The 23,941-nt window shown below is 42.0% G+C and overlaps 1 protein-coding gene across 1 annotated transcript in view; it reads right to left on the bottom strand.

Moving 5' to 3' along the window:
• PDIA5 (protein disulfide isomerase family A member 5) overlaps positions 1-23,941 on the bottom strand; it is a 94,440-nt gene that overhangs the window by 40,576 nt on the left and 29,923 nt on the right. Inside the window, exons 7-11 of the mRNA XM_009640837.2 lie at positions 23,625-23,685; positions 20,209-20,276; positions 15,545-15,636; positions 15,369-15,440; positions 10,724-10,860 (exon numbers count right to left, since the gene is read on the bottom strand). Coding sequence (XP_009639132.1) covers positions 10,724-10,860; positions 15,369-15,440; positions 15,545-15,636; positions 20,209-20,276; positions 23,625-23,685 — 430 coding nt within the window. The remainder of the gene's footprint in view (positions 1-10,723; positions 10,861-15,368; positions 15,441-15,544; positions 15,637-20,208; positions 20,277-23,624; positions 23,686-23,941) is intronic.

Raw genomic sequence — 23,941 nt, forward strand, 5'->3', positions numbered from 1 at the left:
GTGAATATTCTCCAAGGCTAACCTCAGCCACAGGCTGCTACCTCCCAGGGGTTCCTAAGAGTTAAGCAGGGAGAGAGATTTCTGTTCTATCTTGCCCTCAGAGTGCACTCTCTCTGCTTTTAAACCTACAGGGAGCCCTGGCTGAGCCAGACTCCTGAAATTAGCCTTCGAAAAATATACCCCTATCTGCAACAGCACAGACTCCAGCACACGTCCAAGAAAGACCTTTAAGCTAATCACCATCTTTATTTAAAATAAACTAATAACAAAAATCACATGGTTTCTTATTTCCATTCCAAATCTGGCTTCAGCTTCCAGCTACTGGAGGTTACGCTGCATGTATATACCCTCTTAGTCAAAACTATATGGTGCAACTGGTAGAAATCAGTGTTGGGAGACGATGGTACCTCCTACCATCCCTCTTGGGTGGGAAAAGAAGTGAAGGAAGGTGTATCAGCTGGCATCGGGAGATATGAATTACACTTCCTACACCAGCTTGGAGGAACATGGCCCTGAGTAGGTGTTGAAAACTAATCTTCCCCTATTGAAATGTGAAAGAGAGACACAACAGCATGGCTGCCTTAAGGTGAAATTGTTGAGAGTTTATGAAAAATACCACCAGAAGATTTCCTTCTCAATTAAACCATAATTATTCTACACCCAAAAAAGATCCAAACATCTCTTCCATTGTCAGGTGATCAAAAAAAAATTCGCCTTGGGGAGGAAAGAGAAGTTGCACTGCTGTCCCTCACACACTTATCCCACTACAGAAGACTTTATACTTTGGATTTAGCAATGAAAATGCCAGAGAACAGCAGTTAGATGAAATAGCTTTGAATATCCATCTCAGGAAGACAGCATAGCAAGCAAATGATTTCCCAGGATGAAATTTGGATGAAACGTCACCAAAGTAGATGCAAATGCAAAGAGATCTTCCTAAGAAAGATACATCCCAAAGCACTTAAGCTTATGGCAGGGGTGTTAAAAGCAATGGTGGCATTGGCTATTACTGTGAAGATACCTATAAAGTCAAGTATCAGGAAGGGATACTATGCAGAATACACACTTTTTGTCCAAAATCAGAGCAAGTGGTTACCAGCTGAGATGACTTCACCTACTTAGGAGAAGTGTGCTGGGATGCTTGCTAACCACAAGCAGTCAGGACCCCAGAAGACCCACCTCCACCATCAGCACAATACCTCAGTATCAAAGCAGTGGATTTATTTATTAATACACTCAGAAAGACAGTATCACTTGCCAACTCACCATCTGAAAGGGCAATCTCTCACTGTAGGTTTCTCTGTTCATTATTTGCCCTTTAAAGTAAGTTCTCTACCTTCCACAGGATAATGAAAATTGAAGCCATAAAGTATTTAGGAAGATAAACTTGATAATGAAAACTCTACTGATTCAAGTAGCAGAGATACCGTAATGCACTTGCCAAACGAGAGCCCTGCACTGTACATTAAGCTTATCCAGACAAGGAAATTAATTTATTTCAGAAGAAATAAACCTGGTGCTTAATTCTTAAAGCTAATTCCTACTGTTAACCCATCATTAGAGGCAAGTGAAGTAAATCTATAAAAATAAGTTATCCCTCACTCCAGTCAGAACTTACCACGAGAACGTGAAGGGCTTACACATACACCAGGGTCAAGCTTGCTGGAGGACAGTCACCCAACACCACACGCTCAGGTGAGGACTTCCACTGGACAAAGAAGGCCAGCTAAAATTACAGAAGTCCTTTAAAAAGATTCTGAATAATGAAATAATCTATAGCAGATACCCAGAGAAGGGTAGAACGGGGCGAGTCTCCCCTCACATCCCAGCTGCCCCTTGGCTCTCCGGCAGCCACAGCTACTCGTTTGTAGTAGTCTCAGTTAGTCGGTAAGGACTTTTTAGGAAAAAAAAAAAAAGGCAATAGTAATGCGAGAAATGAGGCAGCAAATCCCCAAAGAAACTAATGTTCCCTTCACACCACCTGCCACACATTCCCAAGAAGATTTTTTTCTAATTGGAATAGCCTTTGCAAAATGTCTTCTTTAATAGAGAAACTAATTGCTCCCTATTGGCGGCATGCATACAGCAAAGTATTTTGAACAAATGCCCCAAATTTCACAAAATCCAAATATCTACAGTTCAGCTCCTTTCCTTCCTCCTTTACTACTGCCCTGCATACTGTTCTCGATAGCCCCAACTGCTAACAAGTCAGTTGTTCAAAGCACATGCTGTGTCCCCAGAACAGCACCACGGCACAGAGCAAGTCGAGATCCACCCCAAAGGCAAAAGTAGCCACAAACACCCCAAAAGTCTGGTTCTGCTACTTTTTCTGTTATGAAGCTGAACCAGAGCAAGGCAAGGCTCCTCCCTTCAAGTCCCGGTGCAGGCTGTAACCAGGCTGCAAGTCATCAGCTCTAGCTGAGATAACCTTGTCTGAGAGGTGTGCTCACCCGGCAGATGGGGTTTGCTAAACTTGGGGGCCAAAAGCCTGATTGCCTGTCACAATCCAGGGAAGCCTGAAGGCATCATCTTACTTCCTTTACATCAATCAACTCTTTGCAACGTTGAGTATGATACGCCTTCCCTACCCCAATTCTTGCAATGCTGGAGCATCTCGCAGTCTGGATGTGGCTCGCTACATAAAACTCCCATGCAAGGCGAAACATTATCTCTGTTTCACAGATTGGAAACAGAGACAAATATTTAGCAACTTGGGTCACGATTGTACAAATCAAAGCAAGGCAAGGAACTGAACTTTTACATCTCCAGACAAAGGCTATCACTTTTATCACTGGATCATCCTTTTTTATGACTTTACCCTGCTCAAAGAGCACAAACTGCTTCAAAAAGACAACCTTCTTACACAAACTGTGTGCTCTAGCATCAAAAGACCAACACAAAAGAGACAATGGACTCCATCCTTACCGTCCTCACCCTTTTCGTTAGGTATCCTATCAAGTTGTACTGCACAAGCTAGTTATCAGGATTTTTATACCCTCCACATTCCTATTTATATTAAGTACCACTAAAAACCCATATTGATTTTTATTTTTAAAGCCTCAAGAAACTAAGTCGGATGGCCATTAAAGGAATAGTTCATGTCAGGTTCTTCATTTTCCTGTTTGCTGCATTTTCAAGAACTCCTGTTTTAATGTGTGATTAAATCTCCACTGCAAATCATTGCTGTAATTAGTTTAATGAGGCAGGTCATTCCACTGAACTGTTTACACTCCCCGAGATTTTTGGTGATATTCAAATATATTTAATATCAAGCAACATCCTGATGTAGACTCACATGCTTTCAAATATCAATGAACCTAGCCTGAGTGTCCCAGCCCTCCTCTCTGAAATCAACAGTCAGAACTTGTTCACTTCAGTGGAAGCACATTCAGGAGCCAAGAATTTACCTGTTTAACTGGTTTATATGGAGAATATATCTGTTCCAGGAGCCTGCCGGTAACGTACAGCTAAAAAGTACATAACACACAACGAACAGAAAGTTTGCACAATTTACGCTTGTCCAGGGGAACATTTTATTGTATGTTCCATTAAAAATGCATTAAGGCAACATTAAAGTTAGGCACCTAAGGGATGTAAGAAATCAGGAAAAGCAACGCTGAAACTGAAACCGATCTCTTCCCTTCACCTATCTATCCAGACTCTTAAACAGCAACATTCATCATCCGAGTGCCCTTGCACAACAATTCAATCTTGCAGTGATCAGCGCATTGCAACAGCCCATCCTGACACCTGCACTGCTTCCCCAAGAAACCCAGCAGGGCTAGGTACTGCCTAAAACCTACATCATTGTCCAGAAAGTTTGCCTTGTCTAAAGCTTTCTCTAATTACTCTAAGAGCAAAGAGAAAATTTTAGTGGGATCTAGTAGGAACAGGATCAAGCCCACAACAAGCACCTTAACACATGCGTGTCTCCTTGTGTATTGTCCCATGGACTAGTATATACAGCTGTACTACACAGCTATGGCATCTGCCAAGCTTCCAAATACACAAATGACCTGCCTTACACACCACAAACTTCCAGTAATCTTTTCAGGCAGGAACCAAGGCAGCCCAGAACTGCCTGCCTTTGTCGTCTTCTCTGACTGACAGCATCACTGAGTAACAGGCACAATTGTTTCTAAAGTATTGCTCATACAGCAAGTCCAATTTAAAAAGCAGAGTTCATTTGTGGGTTGGATTGTCAAACCTTATAAAGACCTTTCAGGAAACTCTAAAGCAAACCCTTGACCGAGGGCTACATCCTGCCAAGCTTTTGGCCTCCAACTCCCTGCCGTTTCACACTGCTAAAGTGCACTTTGAAAACACAGCTCTTCTCTGCAACTTCTGCCATTCAATAAGCTCTTCTCATATAGGGTTATCTTCGACCAAGGACTGATCAACATTACACAACTGGAAACAACAGCAGAGTGCAGACGTGGAGGAATACTGGAGTAGATGCTATTACTGCTGCTGCTCCTCCTGGGAAGCTACCTGATACCCCTCCACAAGGACACCAGCCAGATGTATGGCTTCTCTTCCAAACACCCCATTTGGCTGGTACCAAGGGTGAGGCCCGAAGGCAGACCTTTGGTAATGAAAGAGTATTTTCCACCTGAACTAAACTGATACCATCAAGAGAGACAAGCCGAAGCTTCTTGGGGGGGCTGTACTAGATGACCTCTAAAGGTCCCTTCCAACCCAAAACATTCTATGATTCTATGATTCTTACAAAGAGCTACCACTAGATGAGGTCAAATAAACTAAGGGGGTTCCTAGCACAGGTCTAATAAGAACAGCTTCCCAGATACCTACCATTTGTCTTTATCCTAGAGGCTGTAGATCTGAAGGCAGATGCCAAAAGCTCTATATGTAGCCTCTGAATGCTGTATTTTAAACATGAAAAATTTCAGATATGACAGGGATAAATAAAAAGTAAAAGATATTTCCATCCATTCCACATTCAATGCTGCTCGTTTGGATAACCCACAAGCCTTTAACCTCCAGATAACAGGTGCAACTGCACTGGTTTACATTTAAAAAAAAATAATAAAAATCTTTGATTGAATCATGAATTAGCATGGGAAAAAAAAAAAAAAAAAAGACTTTATTTATTTATATATCACAGGCTGACAATGTTAGGCTGCTGCTGACCTGTGCTGGAAAGGCTGGTTTTTTCAGGCTGCATAGTAAATTAATTCTTCAGCCTTTTCAACTTGTGGCCTTTCTGTCAAGGCTGCCAACAGACATGGCAATTAGCACTCACTGCAATGGTAGCTTGCTTTCATAAGGAACCAGTGGGGGTCTGAAAGGGAGACTTATTTATTTACCATTGTAAAACCCAGTTTGAAAAAAAAAAAAAACCAAAAACAGATTTGATTTTGTGCGCACATTTTGGGTTTGCTTTACTTTATATTTAAAGTGAGCAATGGATTCCTACATCCTAATCTCACCACATGCAGCAGTAAGAAACAAAAACAAGTCCACTGAAACCAAATGGTGGTGCGCTGGCAGGGAGAGATCCAAGTCCATTGCTTGCTTAGAAGCTGGAGGCCTTCATCTTGTATTGGGCTAATTGGCTGGCATTCTTAGTGAGTCCACAAAGTGACTTAAAACCTTGGGTTTTAATGCACCAGAGGGAGGGGGGAAGGAGAAAAGGGTGTGAAAAGCTGTTTTTCAAAGCTAAATTGATAAAACAGCTCCCCATGCAATTAAAAACCTGCAAAGCTGAATAGTTGGCTTTGGAAAGCACCAACTGCGTGATTTATCGGGCTGGTTTATAAAGGGAGAGAAAATATCTGAGACAGGGAAGGAATTTCACAGATATTTCAACAACACATCAAAACTATACTGCATTTTATCATCTCAAGATTTATTTTTGCCCTCCCTTCCATTAGGGGGGAAGCAAGAAAAGGTATATCAGGGCTGCATCTCCAAAGCAATTTCCAAGAACAAATTAAGGAGGGGAAAAAAAAAAAAAAAAAGCTGCATTTTCCCTGCCTTCCCTCCTTATCAAGGGAGGAAAACTGTGATGGCTCCAATATCCACTAAGGGCACCGACATTTTTTCTAGCCTTAAGTCCTGCAACTACAGCTTATATAAACTCTCTGAAGAAGTCCTATGAAGAGGGCTGGGAAGAAGACAGGTTTAGCATTAATTTAAGCTCATGTGTAAGGAAGAAGTGTTGCAGGAAAAACATTTTAATAGTTTAGTCCTTCAAAAAGTAAATGCACATTCACACTAACAGTACAGCCAAAGCCCCTTTTTCCCCTGTTACCTCTGCCATCAGGACTGGACCACGGACTTTGTTATGGCTGATGGGATATGAGGTGGGGGAAAAGCAACCCCAAGCAACCATCAGAGGTGACTGACTCGTTACCACCACTCGTTAGCAACAGGGACTATTCAGATCTGTGCTTGCAGAACGTACCTAGGGAGGCTGCAGCTCGTGGTGGTACCAGGACATTATTCTACATGAGGCTGCAGGAACAGGTACGCTTTAAAATGTCAGCAATGTCATTTGCGTTAACAAAACATAATGAAAAGTAACCCCTGTGCATGAAAAGCAGACAGTTTTAGAACCCATTTCTGAATTGACTTTAATTTCAATCCTAGACTTTAAACATCCTTCAGTAGCATTCGAATTGACTTATCAGCAACTTGGTTAGGCTTATTTTGTGCAAGACTCTGAGACGTGCTTTGGAGAAAAATGCTGCAAAAAAAATGTAGAAAGAAATTCGTGAGGTTTTTATTCCTTTGACAAAACAAAACCAAGTCAGAAAGACTGCAACCTGCACTGATTTGGCAAATATTTTAGACAAAATTATTTTTCAAATTGCATTTGACTGAGCAAACAGTTTGATGGAGAAACTGAAAATACATACAGGGCTTTTTTGTGCTCAAGCAACTCAGGAGCATTTTAAGTCCCAGTGAGTCCCCATTTCACCAAAGCATTTAACAACACTCGTCTGGCAGCATAACCCATATTTAGAGACATTCAGAACCCAGCTGTCATCTTAGGCATCTAAATAAATTGATCAGCTGTAGGCACAGATACCAAGAAGCACATACAGACATGGAGTCTTTATTCTCATTGCGAACAGAAGGCTATCATAAGCTGCATAGGTGCCTTTATTTATGCTATGGTACAGAAATAGCTTTGGTTGGTGTGACACATCATCTGTTGCAAACTCAGAAATAGGCCTGCTAACACAACTGTGACATCTCATGTTCGCAAATATGATCAATCCAAGCAAAAACTCCAAATCCTTTGTGGGAAAGGGACATTTATTTGTCCTTTTGTATAGCGCTGGAGATCTCAGTTCATACCTGAAGTTTCTGGGTACAATAGCAACACATAGAAAACCCACTTCAGATGTCTGCAAGACTCCAGACTGGATATACCCAGGAGAACACTCTGCTCGCCACTAGCAATTACAAAATTTCAGCAAAACGCTTTAATAAGGAGCACAACACTGTGGCTGGTGAGGGAGATTGCCTTCAGACTCCTGGCTAGTTGGGTCGCTATTTACCTATGTTAAATATTCAGATTCATTGAACATCCTCTTAAGGGCTTTACAAAGGAGTTCCAAAAGGTTAAAAATCTTGCTTTGTGTCCCTAGTGACCTGCAAAATGAAAGCAGGATGAACTCATCCTGCCCACCCACACTCACTCACATTTCTCAGGGCCAGCAGTAACGACTCAAAGCAGCACATCTTCTGTTAAATGGCTATGCTTAATTATTGCAGAAAAGGCATAAGGTTTCTGATAGCAAGAGGTGCAAGCTGCATGCTGCAGACCTTCCCCGATATGTTTAAAACACACGTAGCTGCTCTAGTTGAACGCGGTTACGCTAGGCTGCACTTAACACAAAACGCTGCGATGCCTTTATAATTGGGCTAGTAAGTGCAACTGATTGTAAATAATTATAGTGTGGTCCTCAGGGATGATCATTAGTAGCCACAGGCATGGAGACCCAACTGGCCACATTCATCACAGTGCATAATTCTGCAGTTCACAGGTATCTACCAGGGATGTGTTTGGTTCAGCTGTATCTTCAGCACTTGAGGGAGGAGGATAAAAAGCTTCCAATTCCCCCCACATCTTTTAATGCTACGCTCTATTAAGGCATCGGCCATCTGACTATACAATTAAAGCATCACTGAAATAATTCTCCCTCTAGTATAAGAACTTCTCATGAACACAAGACTTGACAGTATGGTAGAAAAACTCCAAGTCACGTGTATGCTGCATGGTAACGCAGGGTTTTAACTGCCTGCTAATTCCAGGCCAGTGCCGGAATCCCATTGCTTGTTCTTAGTTACATGGAAGTATATCCTGAGTTCTGGGCCTATTTTGTTCATCTGTTTCAACAATTTTTTTAATTAATAAATAATTTTTAGAAAAAACTTCCTCATCCTAAGCTGCCAAGGTTAAAACAAGTAAGATGTCCTCTGTTTTCACCGCTTCTTTTACTGGAGTAATTTATATCCTAGTATTCATAAGGTGACTCCATTAGCACATTTAAGAAGTGTTAGGAGAAGATCTTTTAATCATGAACATAACTGTTTATGATAGTTGTCTGTCATTAATTAGTTTGCAAGCCTTACACTCTCTGCTGAGGATGCCCAGAGAGGATTCTTACAAACACAGATCTTTTACACATATACAAGCTGGATTCTGCACGTAGGCATGCCACCACCACCTGAATGTAAATAAAATGCCCCAAATATTCAAGCTGCATTTAAAATTGAGTTGTTCTGGCATGGAACATTCTTTATCCCAATTCTGAGCAGCTGGAACATGTTAGCAGGAGATTGAAACAGCCTGATTCAGGCATTTGATTTACTTTTAAAGCAGCATTTGCCGAAGTACTGCTGTACCTTAGCACAGAATGCCCCTTAGTACAAAACATACCTAGCTGGAAGTGCTCTTCCTCTCCAAATAGGTCACTCAATATTGTTACCCCTAAAACTGTATTATTTGTGTTCTAGAAAACATTAAAAAAAACCACAACTAAGAACTGAACAGAGCCCTGTTCAGATTTATAACTAACTTGCATTTACTATAAAATGTGATTGTAGTTGTGTGAATTCATCTATTTTTAATCTGACTTCCTAAAGGAATAAGGTTTGCAGTGGCTAACCATCGATTTCTTCCCCCTTTTCCTCCTCCCAAATAGATGGCTGGACTCCTTTGCCCATTTACAAACTCAAAAAAGGGCGAGCTTTCAAACACGACTAAACCTCCATAAATATACAAAAATCTGGGGCTAGATAGAGAGGACACTTATCCCTAACCACTGTGCACAGATTGGAAAAAGAGGGAAATTCAGCAGTTACATTTCTGTTTGGCAGCCATTGCCAGGCCAAACCAGCAAGCGCACAGCTCCCGAGGGCAGCAGCCCGTGCTGTCGCTTGCACGCCAGGGTGCGTGGAAATCCGGGGGAAGGAAGGATTTGGGTAACGAAGGATAACTCCTAAGCAAACCAGGCTTCATCAGTTCTGCTATTTGTGTTTTGGTTTTCAGACCAGGCGTTAATCTCCGGTCCCACTTTCATTAGTAGAAATAATCCACTGAACACAGTGACAAAACAGCAGCCAGTCACCTGCTTTAGTGGATCAAATCCCTAGACATTTCACCAGGCAAAGGAAATTCATTATGGTATGTTTTTCAAATGAGTCTTATGAGCAGACCTTCAAAAAAGGCATTTTGGAGCTAACTCCTGCTGGCTTAAAGGGAAGCAGGATGAAAGCCTCTGTGCCAAGACCCTCCACTGTTCAGCTGTGAGCACGCAGCCCTGCCTCCAGAGCCCTAAACTTCAAATCTATGCCCATGAAAATGAACATCTTGCCCAAGTGCAACTGCCAGCACAGCAGCAAGAGGAGAGAGCAGTTGTGTATCACCCAACATAGCAGATTCAAGCCTGAACCTTCCATCGCAGACACGAAGAACTGGTAGAACCAGCTACGTAGCTGAAACAACTTACAGCCTAAGTGAACAAAGCGGTTAACACACTCTTCCTCCCAACAGCGTACAGGAGGCTGTCAATGCTGGAACAGCTTTCTGAAGGCAGGACCTCTGGGCAACCATTTTATTGCTCAAGCTAAAACACCAAGTCATTAAAAAAATCATCCCAATGCATTCTCAAGTCGAGCAGTAGTATCACTACCAGCTCTGCATTCATTTTCAAAAGCCCTGGGGACTTTCTGAACCTAGATCAAGTTTTAGCGTACTCCAGCACAATACATAATGACCATCACCCCTCACACTGCCAGAGAACAAACTGCAGCAGAGGAGTGAAAATGCTCAAAATGACACATCAGCAGCCATGAACAAGGACTCAGGAGCTCACGGTTCTCAAGTTGAGTTGCTCAGCCAGAACTCTGCTTTGAAAGTAAACACCACAGAAGAAAAGCTGAAAATGGGAAATCATGCAGTAAAATGATGAGTCCTAAGACTATTTAGGCATCGTTACACTCTTCAGTTATGTTTTGACTCAGCCTACAAAGTGTTTCTTTCAGCAGCAGATCTCAGTCCTAAACGTGGAAGTCAGCAACTTCACAAACATTTCATGTCTTGTGTATTTAACGATCATCACAAACACAAAAAGCCTGGACTTTGAGTTCATGGCTCTGTGAAACCTCCACAGAAAATCATCATTGGTTTTGTTAACAAGCATTTGGCTCGGGGTACAGAACAGAAAAAAAAAATAACCAAACTCACATGGTGCATGGAACATCACTAGCACAGATGAATGATCTTTTATAAACTTGTCGAAGTCCTCATCAGTCAGATGATAAACTACATTTTCTTCGTCTGCCCAAGGGGTCTCCGGAGCCTGTGGCTGAGGTGCCTGTGGGCTACAAGACAAACAGACACAGCTGAAAAGCAGCTTTCTGGTGCTAAGCAGTCATTTTGGCAAGGCGGACTGCAAGGAACCACTTTGTGCAGATGTCCACGTATGTATGACACACTAACCCTACTGAACAGTGTCCATAATTGTACCCACCCAGAACTTTTAAGTGCTGAAACTCAGATAAAATTGGAGGAGGAACAAAAAAATCCACAAGAAGCTCATGAGGACAGACCAGCAATGGAAGGGGACGGAGTGAGGAAATAACCAGACTGCTTAGTTACTACATTATAGAAATCAGATCCATTTTCTGTTACGCTTTTACCCTCCTCAGCAGGATGCTCCATCTCTCACAGCATTCACACTTTGTAGCTCACAGGAGCCATTGCAAATGAAAAGAAAAAAGTAGAGAGCAGAAACAGGCAATCTAACCAGCTGCCTTGAATACTGACAGCGTGATTAGCTGACAGAGAAAGAAGGAGGTGCAGCATTGGGACCATGAGCTGGCTACACAGACCACTTCCCCTGGAATACACAGTTTTACCCCGAACAATCCTGGGACCTGGGGGAGCATCGTTATGTCCTCACTCAGCAGTGGGCTCATAGGCCTAAATCAGCAAAGCTACTCAACTGCATGCTTAACCTAAAAGACATGTTCTACCGACTTCACTATGGTTGCACATGAGTTTACCCATCTTTGATGGATCAGAGCCAGAGAGACTGCTCAAAGACATGGTGGCAAATCTGGAAACTGAACCCAAACTCCTCTGGACCAGTTCAGTGCTCATCATCCCGCTAAACAATTGTTCTTGGCTTTCATTAATGTGCATTAAAAAAAGAATTTGGCAGATGTGAACTAAACTATGCTAATTGACATTTTATTTATTAAAGCAGTGTTCACATGAAGGACACCCAAACATAGGAATATTTGGAGCCAGACTGAAGCAATTTTATCCTTGCCAGTTGTAGTAGTGAGTTCCAAATACCCCCCAAAATTCCCCAAATTCTTTGGCAAAATACAGGTCTGGATGTGACCCCATCTCTGGTAAAAGCAGATTTACTATTTTTTACTAAAATGTATTATTGTGTTAGCTGCCTGGAACAAGGAACGGCAAACTGATGATAACTCATTTATCCTGCCTTGCTCACTTCTAGGCTGAAAGCCTACTTTGATAAAAAAAAGCAGTAGAGATACACAGATTCAGATAGCAAATTCCGTTGATGTAAGCAATGGGTATGATCCAAGGCTATTAAGCAATCCATGCAAAACTGTGATGCATACCTCTGCTGCTGCTTATACGATAAATGAACCAAGAAACAAACATCAAAGCAAAGATCGGAGCCGCACTCAGCCAAGCAGCCGAGGGTCAAAGAAGTGGGTCCCCGTCCATAAGAGTCTACTCTCTAAAAGCTTAGCAGATGATCAGTTTGCTTGTTGCCAGGCCTGTAAGAGAGCAACAATCTGCAAGTATCCTGGCAGAGTGAAGGCGTTCAGAAAACACCATGACACTTAATGAATTTGGAAGGGGAGCTGGGTTGAGTAGGCAGAGCATGATGAACACAGACACAGTGGCTACAAAGCACTGGGAGAACGCTGTGTTTAGCAGGGCCTGGCATGACCTATTTCAGTAAGGAATTAGTAAAGCAGGGCACAGGATGTTTATTCAAATGGCCCAATTTAAAATGCTGTGCATGCTAATAAGCCTACAAAGGAGTTGGTAAGAAGCACCTCAAGGCCTGGAGGAAGCAACAAGCAAAATCTAAAATGTCATTTAAAACTGAGACAAGGCACATCCAACGCCTCAAGACCAAAAATAGGATGACAGAAGTCTGGAAGAGTTATCAAGAGCTAATTCAATTAAGAACAGAGAACAAGTTCTTGATTTAACTGAGTAGCTGGTGCTAACGAAGGGCCCGAGAGGAGTCCATAAAAACAGCAAGACAAACTAAGCAGCTATCGAAAGCAGCAAGAAGCTGTCTGGCTTGCCTACCATCCAGGCTGATACAGCTGTGTATCAGATCTAAAAAAAGAAAAGAAAAGAAAAAATAATCGTGGTATGTACAAGATAGCATCTCTCATGTTAATAATGCTGTGTGTGGAGTAAGGCTGTATGATGGTTTCTCTCTATTGCTTCATTAAAACATCTGAAGCTCCATAAGATAGTAGCCAGTGCCTATTAGGAAGATAAGAGAGGTTAAGTATCTGTAAGACTGATGCATTAGCGCACTTCAGCATAAGAAAGAAGCACTTTCAATAAGGAGTAAAAGAAAAAAGAAAAGGTGTCGGAGCCCTCCAAACTAGCAGCTCTTGTTCTGAGAGGAAAGTAAACGGAAAACATCCTTTCGATAATTTAAATAATTCCATCCTTCATTAAGTTCTATCATGCCCTCCCCCAAAAATTAGCATAGATCAACCACTTTCAGCACTTCACCAGTAACATTTAGAGGGGAAAAACAGAGAAGGGGGAAAATGGAAAACAGCTGATTTTCTGCAGTGTGTACCTAGTGTCCACAAAAAATAGGTCATTTCATATGGCTCAATGTCTCCTGGATTCTCTTTCGAGAATCTGTGATGACAGCACGTGCTTGAACAGTATAAAAACACATTGGCTTTCTTCGCCATGGGCTGCCATGTACACTCTGGCACTGCTGTGCCCCTGCTCTGCAGACCAATGCCTTGCATCAGAGCAACTCCCTGACATGATTTTAATATTCTACTATCCTGAAATTTAGCCTATATACCCTGCAGCTATCCAATTCCACTCTTTGGCTTTCCTAAAGCCCTTGCCATACCATTTGACTACTTGTACTGCAGATTCCTCAGAGTAATATCATATTATGCATGTAGCAGATTTATCCCATATATGGTTTTAATTGCAACATCAATTACTGGCAAAATTAAAGTATGCATAATTTCTCAACGTGGTTTCCTTAAAAGTTGTACTTATTATACAAAGCAGGGGCAAGAAGGCTGCTGCTCAGATCATCTTTTGGGAAAGTAATAAGCATGCACTAACACTAAGTGAGGACAAACAGCTGTCTTTAGCTCTGGACTGCTGAAATATCAGCCAAAGCCCACAGTGGCTTGTTAGCAGAGATTATCATTGGGAAGAGCTTGCAGCTGTTCTGCTTTGCCTCCAGTAGCTGTGTTCACTTGCTGTCACAGCACTGATATAAAGGTACTGCGTATTACAGGGATTATCTGGATATCATGTGGGCAGACAGGGGGAAAAAAACCCACCTCAAACATCTCATGTTTCACATGTGGGAGCAAAGAGATAACCACATTCTTGCAAAACTGAAAAGCATAATAAAAGTGTAGGTGATGAAGTCATATCCTTGCTCCAAGCATTGCTGGAGTTGCCACCTTGATCGTTCATATCTGAAGGCTTGATGGACTAAATGAGGCTTAAAGACTATAGCTAAATTCCTCCTCTTTGATCCACCAGGCAGTACTCACCTGCAGTGTTTGTACCTCCTGATGCTAACAGGAACACTGCTGTCACTTCATTTGTGGGTTCCCAACCCTGAAGCATCTAGGCTACCACTGCTGAAGACCCTGGGTTGCCTGCAACTGCACGCATGTCCCCAGGCCCCATTGATACAGTAAACCACAGTTATTCTGAGCCAATTTTGCTAAGCCATATTATCACAATAGTTTGCAACTGCCTGTTCCATGCCTTTGTTTCCTTTTACTAGCTTCATTTCAAGATTACTTCCGTGGCTGTAGCAAACGAGGGAGGGTTACAAAGATGACATAATGCCCAAGAGCTGGGGCTAACTGCTAACAGCATTTCTCCATCACCAGACTATCTCAGCTCTCTCCGGCTGCTCTATCAGCTTCCCTGACAACGTGCTGATTTGCACCAGCTGAAGAGCAACTATACACAAACTCACACACTTTCTGTCTTTCTCTCTCTCAACTGCTAGTCCCACTGCTCATTCAGCCCCCAAAATATTTATGACTGCAAATAGCTCTCTTTAGGTAGAACAAGATGCTTTCAACACCACTTCATGTCATGACAGGAAACACAGACTTTGCAAAAATGACTAGCAATCCGAGGTGCCTTGATCTCCTGTTTGTCTCCGCAAGACACTCTAAAGGATCCAGCTAAAGGCTGAGGAATCAATGAGAACTGCGCTCTTGGCATATACATTTTTAATAAAACAACAAAGTCAGACCTTTTGCAAGGTATTAAAGTTCAGGCATCCAAGATCACTGGAAATTTAAGATGGCATTTTTAATGATGCTGAGATCGGTGTATCTGCATTTATTTTGGCCCACAGACAGTCTGCTATTACAGATGAAATGCAATTGTAAAATGCAAGGCATGCATGCTAAACCCGAAACATTAGGCAATCTCTCTGTACTAGTTTAGCCAAGCTCAGCAGGGTAGTTTTGTTTGCTTTTCTGAGCAGAGGGAATGAGGGAGAGATGGCTGTTCCTAAACCATTACATTCTGTAAATAATGAAGAGTACATAGGAGGTGGAGTGCATGAAGTTCAATGCCTTACTTTTTGAGCCACTCTGCTATATCTGCCGCAGTAGCACCATAGTTCTCAAAGTGGAACAGGAACTTTCCTTTCCTGTTAAAGCAACAAAACAAGGTTTAGTCCTTGCCCTGGAAGATAAGAATATGCAATTATAGTTGAGTGTATGATTTATAAAGTAGCAGCAAAACATAACTGACTCAAAATAGCAGATTGTAGGATATCCCCGAACATTGTATTCTTCCTTTATCCTTTCAAATTCAGCAGAGTAAACATTCATCCCCGCAAGAACCTGAAAAAACAGAGCATGATTATATTGATTCTTAGAATACAGCAAGGAATGTTACAACTATTTTTAAAGAGTTAATTAAAACAACTACGTTCTGGGCAGATTCTGATTTCATTCGTATTGCTGTAAAGCAAGGGGATCTCTGCAAAAGCAGTGAAGTTTTTCTGATTTTTTGCAAGGGTGAACAGAGCAATATTTGAGCCTAGTCCACAGAAAGCACACACTAATCAGCTTATCACCTCCTCCTTTTTTTGGAAGTGTCTCCGTTTCTTTTTATTCACCCACTAACAGAAATACCTAAATGGAATTCTCTCAGTCACACTACTCATGCTCTCTTTGCGTATTTGGATTTTAAGCTACAAGCCTAACTAGATTTTTTTCTTCTTCTTCTGCAAGTGCATGCCTTAGTTTGCATCCAAATATTAGCTGGGACACAAGAAGTTCCACCCTCATCTGTCTGGCTTCCAACTCCAGCCATGAATTTACAATCTCAGCTGATGTTCAGAAGCCCTACCTGACCAAGCACTGGTGTTATCCCAGTTCAAAAACGCACTTACTGACTGGCAAGAGGAAATCAGCATTACATTGATTCCAAAGTAAAACGTGCCCCATTTCCATGAGTCCAGGAAACACCACATGGCTTTTATATGGTTTAAATATGTTAAATTACCTGACTGGTAGGACATAATGAGAGTTAAGAATTCACCTTGTCCTACAGACACCAAAAGAGGAGCACAGAAGCACACTAACTTTCGAGACTAGCAGGTGAAACAAAAAACTTCTCCTTCCCTTTCCTTACCTCTATCCCAACCGACCCCCTCCACCCCAAGCTTCAGGCTCCTACAGCTTATCCTGTGCCCTGTCTGACTGTCTTGCAAAAATTTCTGACCCAAAAATTTGAAGATGGGACTGGTTCTGAGTTTCTGTGGGTGTGGGATTCACACAGAGGTCGCTCTGCTGTCAAACCTTTAACCAGCAAGTTGCTGAGATACCACTTCATGATTAACTTAGTTTAATGGCGTTGACGGCTTAAATCATTTTAGCAGCAGGGTCTTAATCCAAACCCCTCCTCCTTCCCCCTCCAAAACCAGGATTTTCTCCTTCCAGCTGAAATACCACATCAGAATTTAATACCAGGTTCCTGACTGCAGCAAACTGCACAGCCCAACCAAATGTGCTCAGAGCCAGCATGAAATAAATCTTAAAGCAGAAAATCCTTGTTTGAAGGTCAACCTTTTCTAAGAATGTGCTGGAAAGTCACAAAAAGATACTTTGTTTTCTCTCCCCTATCCTGATAAAGGATAAAGGAAAGCTAACCGAGTACAGAAAGAAGGTTTATACTGGTTGGCCAAGTCTCCTACTTTGAATTTTCCCTGTAGTTCCAACAACCAGATTGACTCAATTCATACGAGATTATCTAGACCCAATTCTCTCCTTCCTTTACCCTCTATGTCACCACCTGAGGGTAGGTGAATGCAATAGGATCAAGACACAGTGGTTGCTTTATAAAGCAAGAACCAGGTTTCTTAACTAATTCCCTCATAAACACCGCTCTACCAGATTTCACATTTGCCATGAACTTTCAGAGGATTACCTAGGTTTTAAATGGGCGTTCCCAGCCATTTCAGACACCGCTACAATTTCACTGTGTCTACCCAGCCTGATACAGGTCAGTAAATTGGATTGATTCTGGTGACCGTATATCATACGAAGCATAATTAGCAAAAAGTCTATTACAATGGGATTCACCATTTTTAATGACAAAAACAGCTTTAGCTGGCCTATAATCATAGAATTATGTAATACCAGGCTGTCAGGGACCATCAAAATACACCTACTACCCAAAACCAGGATCCTCCCTCCATACTCAAGCTGCTCCTGCCAGATGCTTAGCTGATTTTCTTTTAGCAAACAACTGAATGACCCTGACTTAAACTTAAGTCCATTACCTCTTGTAGTTGCCATAGCAGACACAAAGATAAGTTTATTCCTTTCACCTCTGCAGTGACATCTGACATATTTCAACACTTATCTGCTCTCCACCAAGCTACCTATAACCTAAACCAACTCCGAGCCTTTCCCAGCTGGCCACGTCTTCTGGGCTTCCAACCATTCCTGTTCTGCTGTGATCCCTCCCTTGCTTCACAGTTTTCTGGACGGGATTGCTCCGAAATTGCTACCTCACACCACTACTTGAAGCCTTCCTAGAGCCAAGCGTAATGAACAGATTAAACAAAGGCTTCCTTTATTTGATATCTGAAAGAAGTCTCATGTTTTTACAAAGAAAACAATGAGCACCATAGGAAGAAAGCATGTAAGCACATGCTCAAGCTGGTCTTTGCCGAGTAAAGCTCTCTGGCAAACTCATGAGGCCCACGGGCCTCAAGGAGATGCTGAAGTGCTTTGCTGACCACCAGTTCCTCCCTGCACTGGGGCCACAGGGCATCAGTGACAGTCACTTGCCAGAGCTCACCCTACCCAAAACCCACGGGAATCTCTCGTGCCAAGGATAAAACAAGCTATCCTCTTCTGATTTGGAGCCCCTTTTTCCCTTCTGCACTGGGTGTAATGGAATTGCAAGATCTAAACCAAATGTAACACTGAAAAAACCACCATGCCTTCCTCTCACTAACAGTACTGGGACAAGAAACAACTGGTCCCAAGAGAACACAGCAACCAGCGACAGGTACAGTTCACCTTTTCATTTTTATGACCTATTAAATAGGCAACACTGTACTTTATTTTCCTGCTATATAATAGCTATAATCGCTTTTGAGCCTGGCACATCCTGACAGCTAATGACAGGTCAGATTAAAAGGCCAAACTCTCAGCTCATCCAACCTAATCATAAACTTTCCAGCAAAGTCTGATCTGGAGGTCAACATCGCTCTAAGGTACCCCATGGATAATTTATGATGGGTATAGCGCAGTTAACTTTAGAAATGGCAAACTATGTACACATCCCACCCAGGAAGCTAGTTAGGTCAAATTTAGACGAACAGACAGATTTCTGTGAAAGATACGGGTGGCAGTAGCATAACTGGTCTTTCCTCTGAACTGATCCTGCACTAAAACCACTCCAGTGCAAAAAGCACCCCTGACCCGAGCTGCATCAAGCAGAGGCATTGCCGGTCTCCGAGCTGTGCCACAGCCCTGTCACTCAGCAGTGCAGGATTAGCCTGAATCTACAGAAAGCATTTCCAGTTGAGGAAGGAAATAATCAAACTAGAATAGATCTGCAGTTTAAGTTCTCCGGTCTGAATTTAATAAAACGAGCTGCACATGGGCAAGGAAGGGATAATGGCAGGAGAAGGCAGCGCTCTGCAGCATGCCTTCTCTCTGGCGCTATTTCTGTTCTGTAGGTGATTCTTTACACTCCCAATTCTTGCCCACCACACGCCTCGCAACGTACCCACCATGCAAGACAGGAGTGCCTTCCCAAAGACCATGGCGCATGCCCCGCTGAGGGGAGAGAGGATTAGAGTGCCGCCTGGCTAGACGAAAATGCTCTTGAAAACATCTTCAAGGGTTACACCGCGTCCTAAACAGATCTGAACAACTCCCACTCACTTCAGCCCTAAGCAAACAAGGATTTAGAGAAAACGCTTCTGAAAAACAACTAGTTGTGAGAACATGGAGGAGTCTGACAGTACTTGGTGCTTCTGAGCAGCCATGGCCCGAGCTGCGCTAGCGATGAACCGCAGTGCTTCATCTTTTCCTCATCCCATGCCGCCTCTCCCGAGGAAACCTGTGAACTCGACCGTGAACGATCCAACAGGTAGGATCAGACCAAATCTGGCTAAAGCCATGAAACAACAATCCTATTTCTTTGTCACTCATGTATTATTGGTATCATACCAATTATACATTAAGCACATTATAAAACCTTGACTTGAGAAGTGCCTTCAACTTGCTTAGAGAGATCAATATGCCTTATTAGTACAAATAGGTAACCAAATTACTGTGACTGCTGTTGATGGATTTTATTACAGTCAAAACTTCATTTCAATCTGGTATGAATGCTAACTTTGTTGACAGAGCTATATTAAAACTATAACATTTTATTAATGCTTATGCTTAGCAGCTAGGAGGATGATCAAGTAGCTCATGTTACAGAAATCCCCCTCCCATGACACTGTGATAAAAAAGTGGATTAATTAATACTAGAAGGGCATCCATCCTTGATCCCTCTGTGAAACATCAGGCCAAAAATCTGATCAAACCCATTATGACAAACATTTCATTACCTTTACCAACATAAGCGCAACAAACTCACAAATCAGAAGCTAAACGTAAAGCCACACAGTGTCAGAGCCTGTTTTTCTGTGGCAAGAACTACACTGGATTTTAAAGGCCAACTGAATTAACACCTCATTCTCCAAAGGTTTAAAAAGAATAAAAACCAAGCGAGAGAATCCTGACGGGATCTGGAACAGAGTCACTAATTTCTGTTTTGTTTTGACTTGCTTAAAAATTCCCCAGTTCGATAAGTATTTATGGTTTTAAATACTCAAAAAAATATAAAGTGTTAAAAGGACTTTTTAAATTTTATATAAATCTTATCTTCTCACTTACATATTTACCCTTCAATTCTGTGGCTGCCTGCTGGTAAGACGGCATCATTCTCTTACAAACACCACACCCTGATAAAAAAGAAATTGCGTAAGTAATACACCAACAACTCTATTCAGACTGTTCTACAGGATCTATGTTCCAAAGCATATGAAACTACATTTTTTTACATATAAAAAAATTTTAAAACAACATTCCTTATCTATTTCACCAAATAATTATTAGATTATTAGTTTCTAAGGATGTTACTTCTTGTTACATACAGCTATTTTTGCATGTTTTTCATGTTCTTAATTTTCATGCTCATTTCTCCTCCCAATTTTGGAAAGAGTAACACCATCTTGCATTCCTCAGGCTCTAAGCTGAGCCCAGAGGGGAACTTAAGATGAAACTCACATTTCAAAAGTCAATGGAAGATGTCATGCTTGTGAACTCAAAAAAAAAAAAAAAAAAAAAAAAAAAAAAAAAAAAAAAAAAAAGAGCTGTGTGCATTTCTGGACTTTAAGGGAGGAGGGGGACTTCAGATTCATCCCAGCTTAATGAGACTTTGAAATTCATTTGAGACATTTCCTAAACACATTAAACAGACACCAAAAAGTAAACAGTGCTTTGTTAATTGAGAAGACATAACTCAGAAGAAGCAACGGTCCTTGTAAGATACAATAACTTTACGTGCTGAGGAAAGGAGAAACAGCAAGTGAGGAAGACTACCAACGTATAGCGGCGTGTGCTAAGAACTGTTTGGGAGTGCTAAGCAGATTAGCACTAAATCACCTTGTAAGCAGCAGGCTTCATCCCTGCCAAGTAAAATACGTGCAGGCACACGGGGAGGGGCAGGAGTGCAGACAGCACGAGAGAAAGGAAACCGTGGCCAAGCACTTCAGCCACTTTTTGTGGAAACTCTTGGGTCCACCATGGGACCTGGTGAAGAGACAAGAGTTTTGACAGTATCTTCCAGAAAGGAGGAACAGACTTTGCAGCCATTGGTTTAGGATCACATCAGCATGCCTGGGAAGAACATCCTTTAATCAGAGGAAAGAGAGCTCTTGTTTCTGCAGCCTTTCCACCTTCTTGTATTTGACTCAAAAGGAGGGGCTTAATTAAAAGGCATATTACCGTTTCCACTAGTTAACACCACCATTTTTAAAGCCCTGTTTTCACTGACATTATAAACAGCTGCTTTTTGTTGCCAAATCCAGACCGTCTCCTTCAGGAGTCGTCGTTGACAGTTAACTACAAATAAATCTGAATGCCTATAAGTATACCTAATTTTTCATATTTAGTGCTGTCTGACTCTATATTATAGGTCCGAAAGTATAGTAACAGTCTCCAAATGACAGGTAATATCTTCTAAGGAAAGCATGCCTTTGCTCCAAGTCGTTTTACCCAGACCAAGCATTCCTAAAATATTAAAGAAACCACATTTAAGTTTGCAGTCACTTTCATCTCCCTCTGCACTGGTACATAATGAGAGCGCCCATTTCCTATGAATCTGCCACAATCAATCTAAAGCCCCTGCTTCCAACAAAGCAGAGAAGTAACACAGCTGTCTTCCCCGTAGCTTCCCAAACAACGCCTCTGATGTCCTCTCGTACCAAAGACCTCCCTGACTCACCCCTTACAAGTAAAGAAAAGCAGAATCTCCTTTAGTGACCAGCCTTGACTGCTGCTCCCAGTTATGAAAGGTAACACTTGTACGTAACCAGTAACTTCAGCTGCCCAAAGCCAGTATTTTAATGGAACTGCTGGATGTATTCTGTCTCCAGTAACAGGAGTAAGAAAAGAAAAATTGGACAAGAACCAAGTCAGAAAGTCTCATGTGTTAAATAAAAGATGAGGGAGTTAAGAATTGTGAAATCAGAGGGGAGGGGAAAAAAAAAAAAAACCAAAAAAAACCAACTTACAAGTAGGCTTCCTTCACAGCAGTTTAGAAAGCAGCAAAAGTATTACAGCACTGAAGACTAGCAGGTGTTTTGCCACTTCAAAAGAAAAGAAACTGGAAGGAGGAGGGTTTCTGGGGGAACGGTTCAAAGAGAACGAAGGGTTAGATAAGGCACATTTGAGGAACAGACTCAGTTGTGGAAAACAATTATTCATGATCCAGGTAAACTGTGAAAGCACTCTGCAGCTGAACTCTCCCTGAAGGGGCGATTTGCAGGCAGAGCAGGCGTATCATCTCCCGCTGCTGCCAAGGCGGCAGCACTGACTGGGAGCAACCACGGACCATCCTGCTGCAGAGTCTGAAGGCACGGAGCTGCAATTAATTTAATTAAAGGAAAAAAACCCATTCTCCTAGTGATGTGTCAAACTAAGTCTTGGGCAATTCTGGCCATCTTGGTAGTACTCAGATGAGACTAAAAAGGTAGAATGGCATTTCAGGCAGTAATTACAAGAGAAAATACACTGAGAAACACCAGGTAATGCTGCCACAGGACACAGTTTTAAAGAGAACCAGCCAGCAAATTTCTAGTAGTGCCTAACAACAATTTCCCTATCAGGTCAGCGCTGGGAGGCTTTTCTAGCTTAGGTCACACGTTCATTCCTTTCTCATGGCTCCTCTGCTTTCCAGCTGAGCGACAACTCCAGTGCAGCACTATCCTGTTTTAAAGAGCTGGAAAGCCTATCACATACCAGTCACCAGGAAACACAAAACAGTAGTCGTACATCTGCAAAATTAAGGAACGAGTGGCCAATGCAATGACAAGATAGCAGCAATACAGGGTCAAAGTCACAAAAGAAATGCAGTGACTCCAGCATGCTCGTCTCTTTCCTTCCTGCCCCCTCCTCACGAAATCCCACTTGAATTCAAGTTACTCCTGCCAGTGTGAGTAGGAACACCCAGGGTGCCTCCTGGATGGAGTAGGAAAGATATTCCTGCTCCTGACCAATGCACTGTTCCCTCTGCCTGCAGTTAGGAAGAAAAAGTACATTGGTTTATTTCAACTCCACAGTGTCCTCTGGAGATCTTTTGCTTGTGTGGAACCAGCTTGTCTTACGCTACAGCCCAAACTGCAGAATTAAAAAGCAGGTGCAATACCCATTTGCATTTACAGCTCCGTACAGGCCAGAGGGCTAAGTGCTCTCAGACAGACGTATTAACACTTACGCATTCAGCATACAGTGTTTCTGTCTCATACAACACAAATCTAGAGAGGACAACTGGTAAAGAAAGTATAGAAAGCAGCTGCTTAAAAGAACAACAAGCAAGAGTCATCATTACAAGAGAAAGAGGCAAGGCTAGGATACAAACGATGGACAGCTAGGGGAAAATTGAGAACAGGCAGAACAACACAAGGAGTTGAATGATAAAGATGGGACAAGATGGTGTTAGTGAAGCACAGGTGAGGATTCTACTCAGACTTGGACATCTCTCAGCGGAGAAGGGAGAAAAAGGTGAGAGGACATGCTGGGTTACTTACATGGGGCATAGAACATCATCAGAAGGGGTTTGTCTTCCTTCTTCAGAAGCCTTCTCAATTCCTAGTGAATGAACCAAAGAAAATAAAACCAGAACCATACCCAAGGACACCTCTTACTATTTGTGTTACAACTTTAAAAAGCGAATATATATATTCCCAGAAAATACAGCCATTTATCTGAGGGAAGAAGGGTCATCTTTTCTAACAGACAAGACTTGAGTTTCTTCTCCTTGCTCAATTTTAACTTGAAAAAAGATGGCAAAATTTATTACAGATTTGAATATCTGCTAAATATCCTAGCCTAGTATCTTCACTGT

The sequence above is a fragment of the Egretta garzetta genome, unplaced genomic scaffold (assembly GCF_000687185.1).
Source record: "Egretta garzetta isolate BGI_Z169 unplaced genomic scaffold, ASM68718v1 scaffold326, whole genome shotgun sequence".
In the NCBI taxonomy this organism is placed as follows: Eukaryota; Metazoa; Chordata; class Aves; order Pelecaniformes; family Ardeidae; genus Egretta; species Egretta garzetta.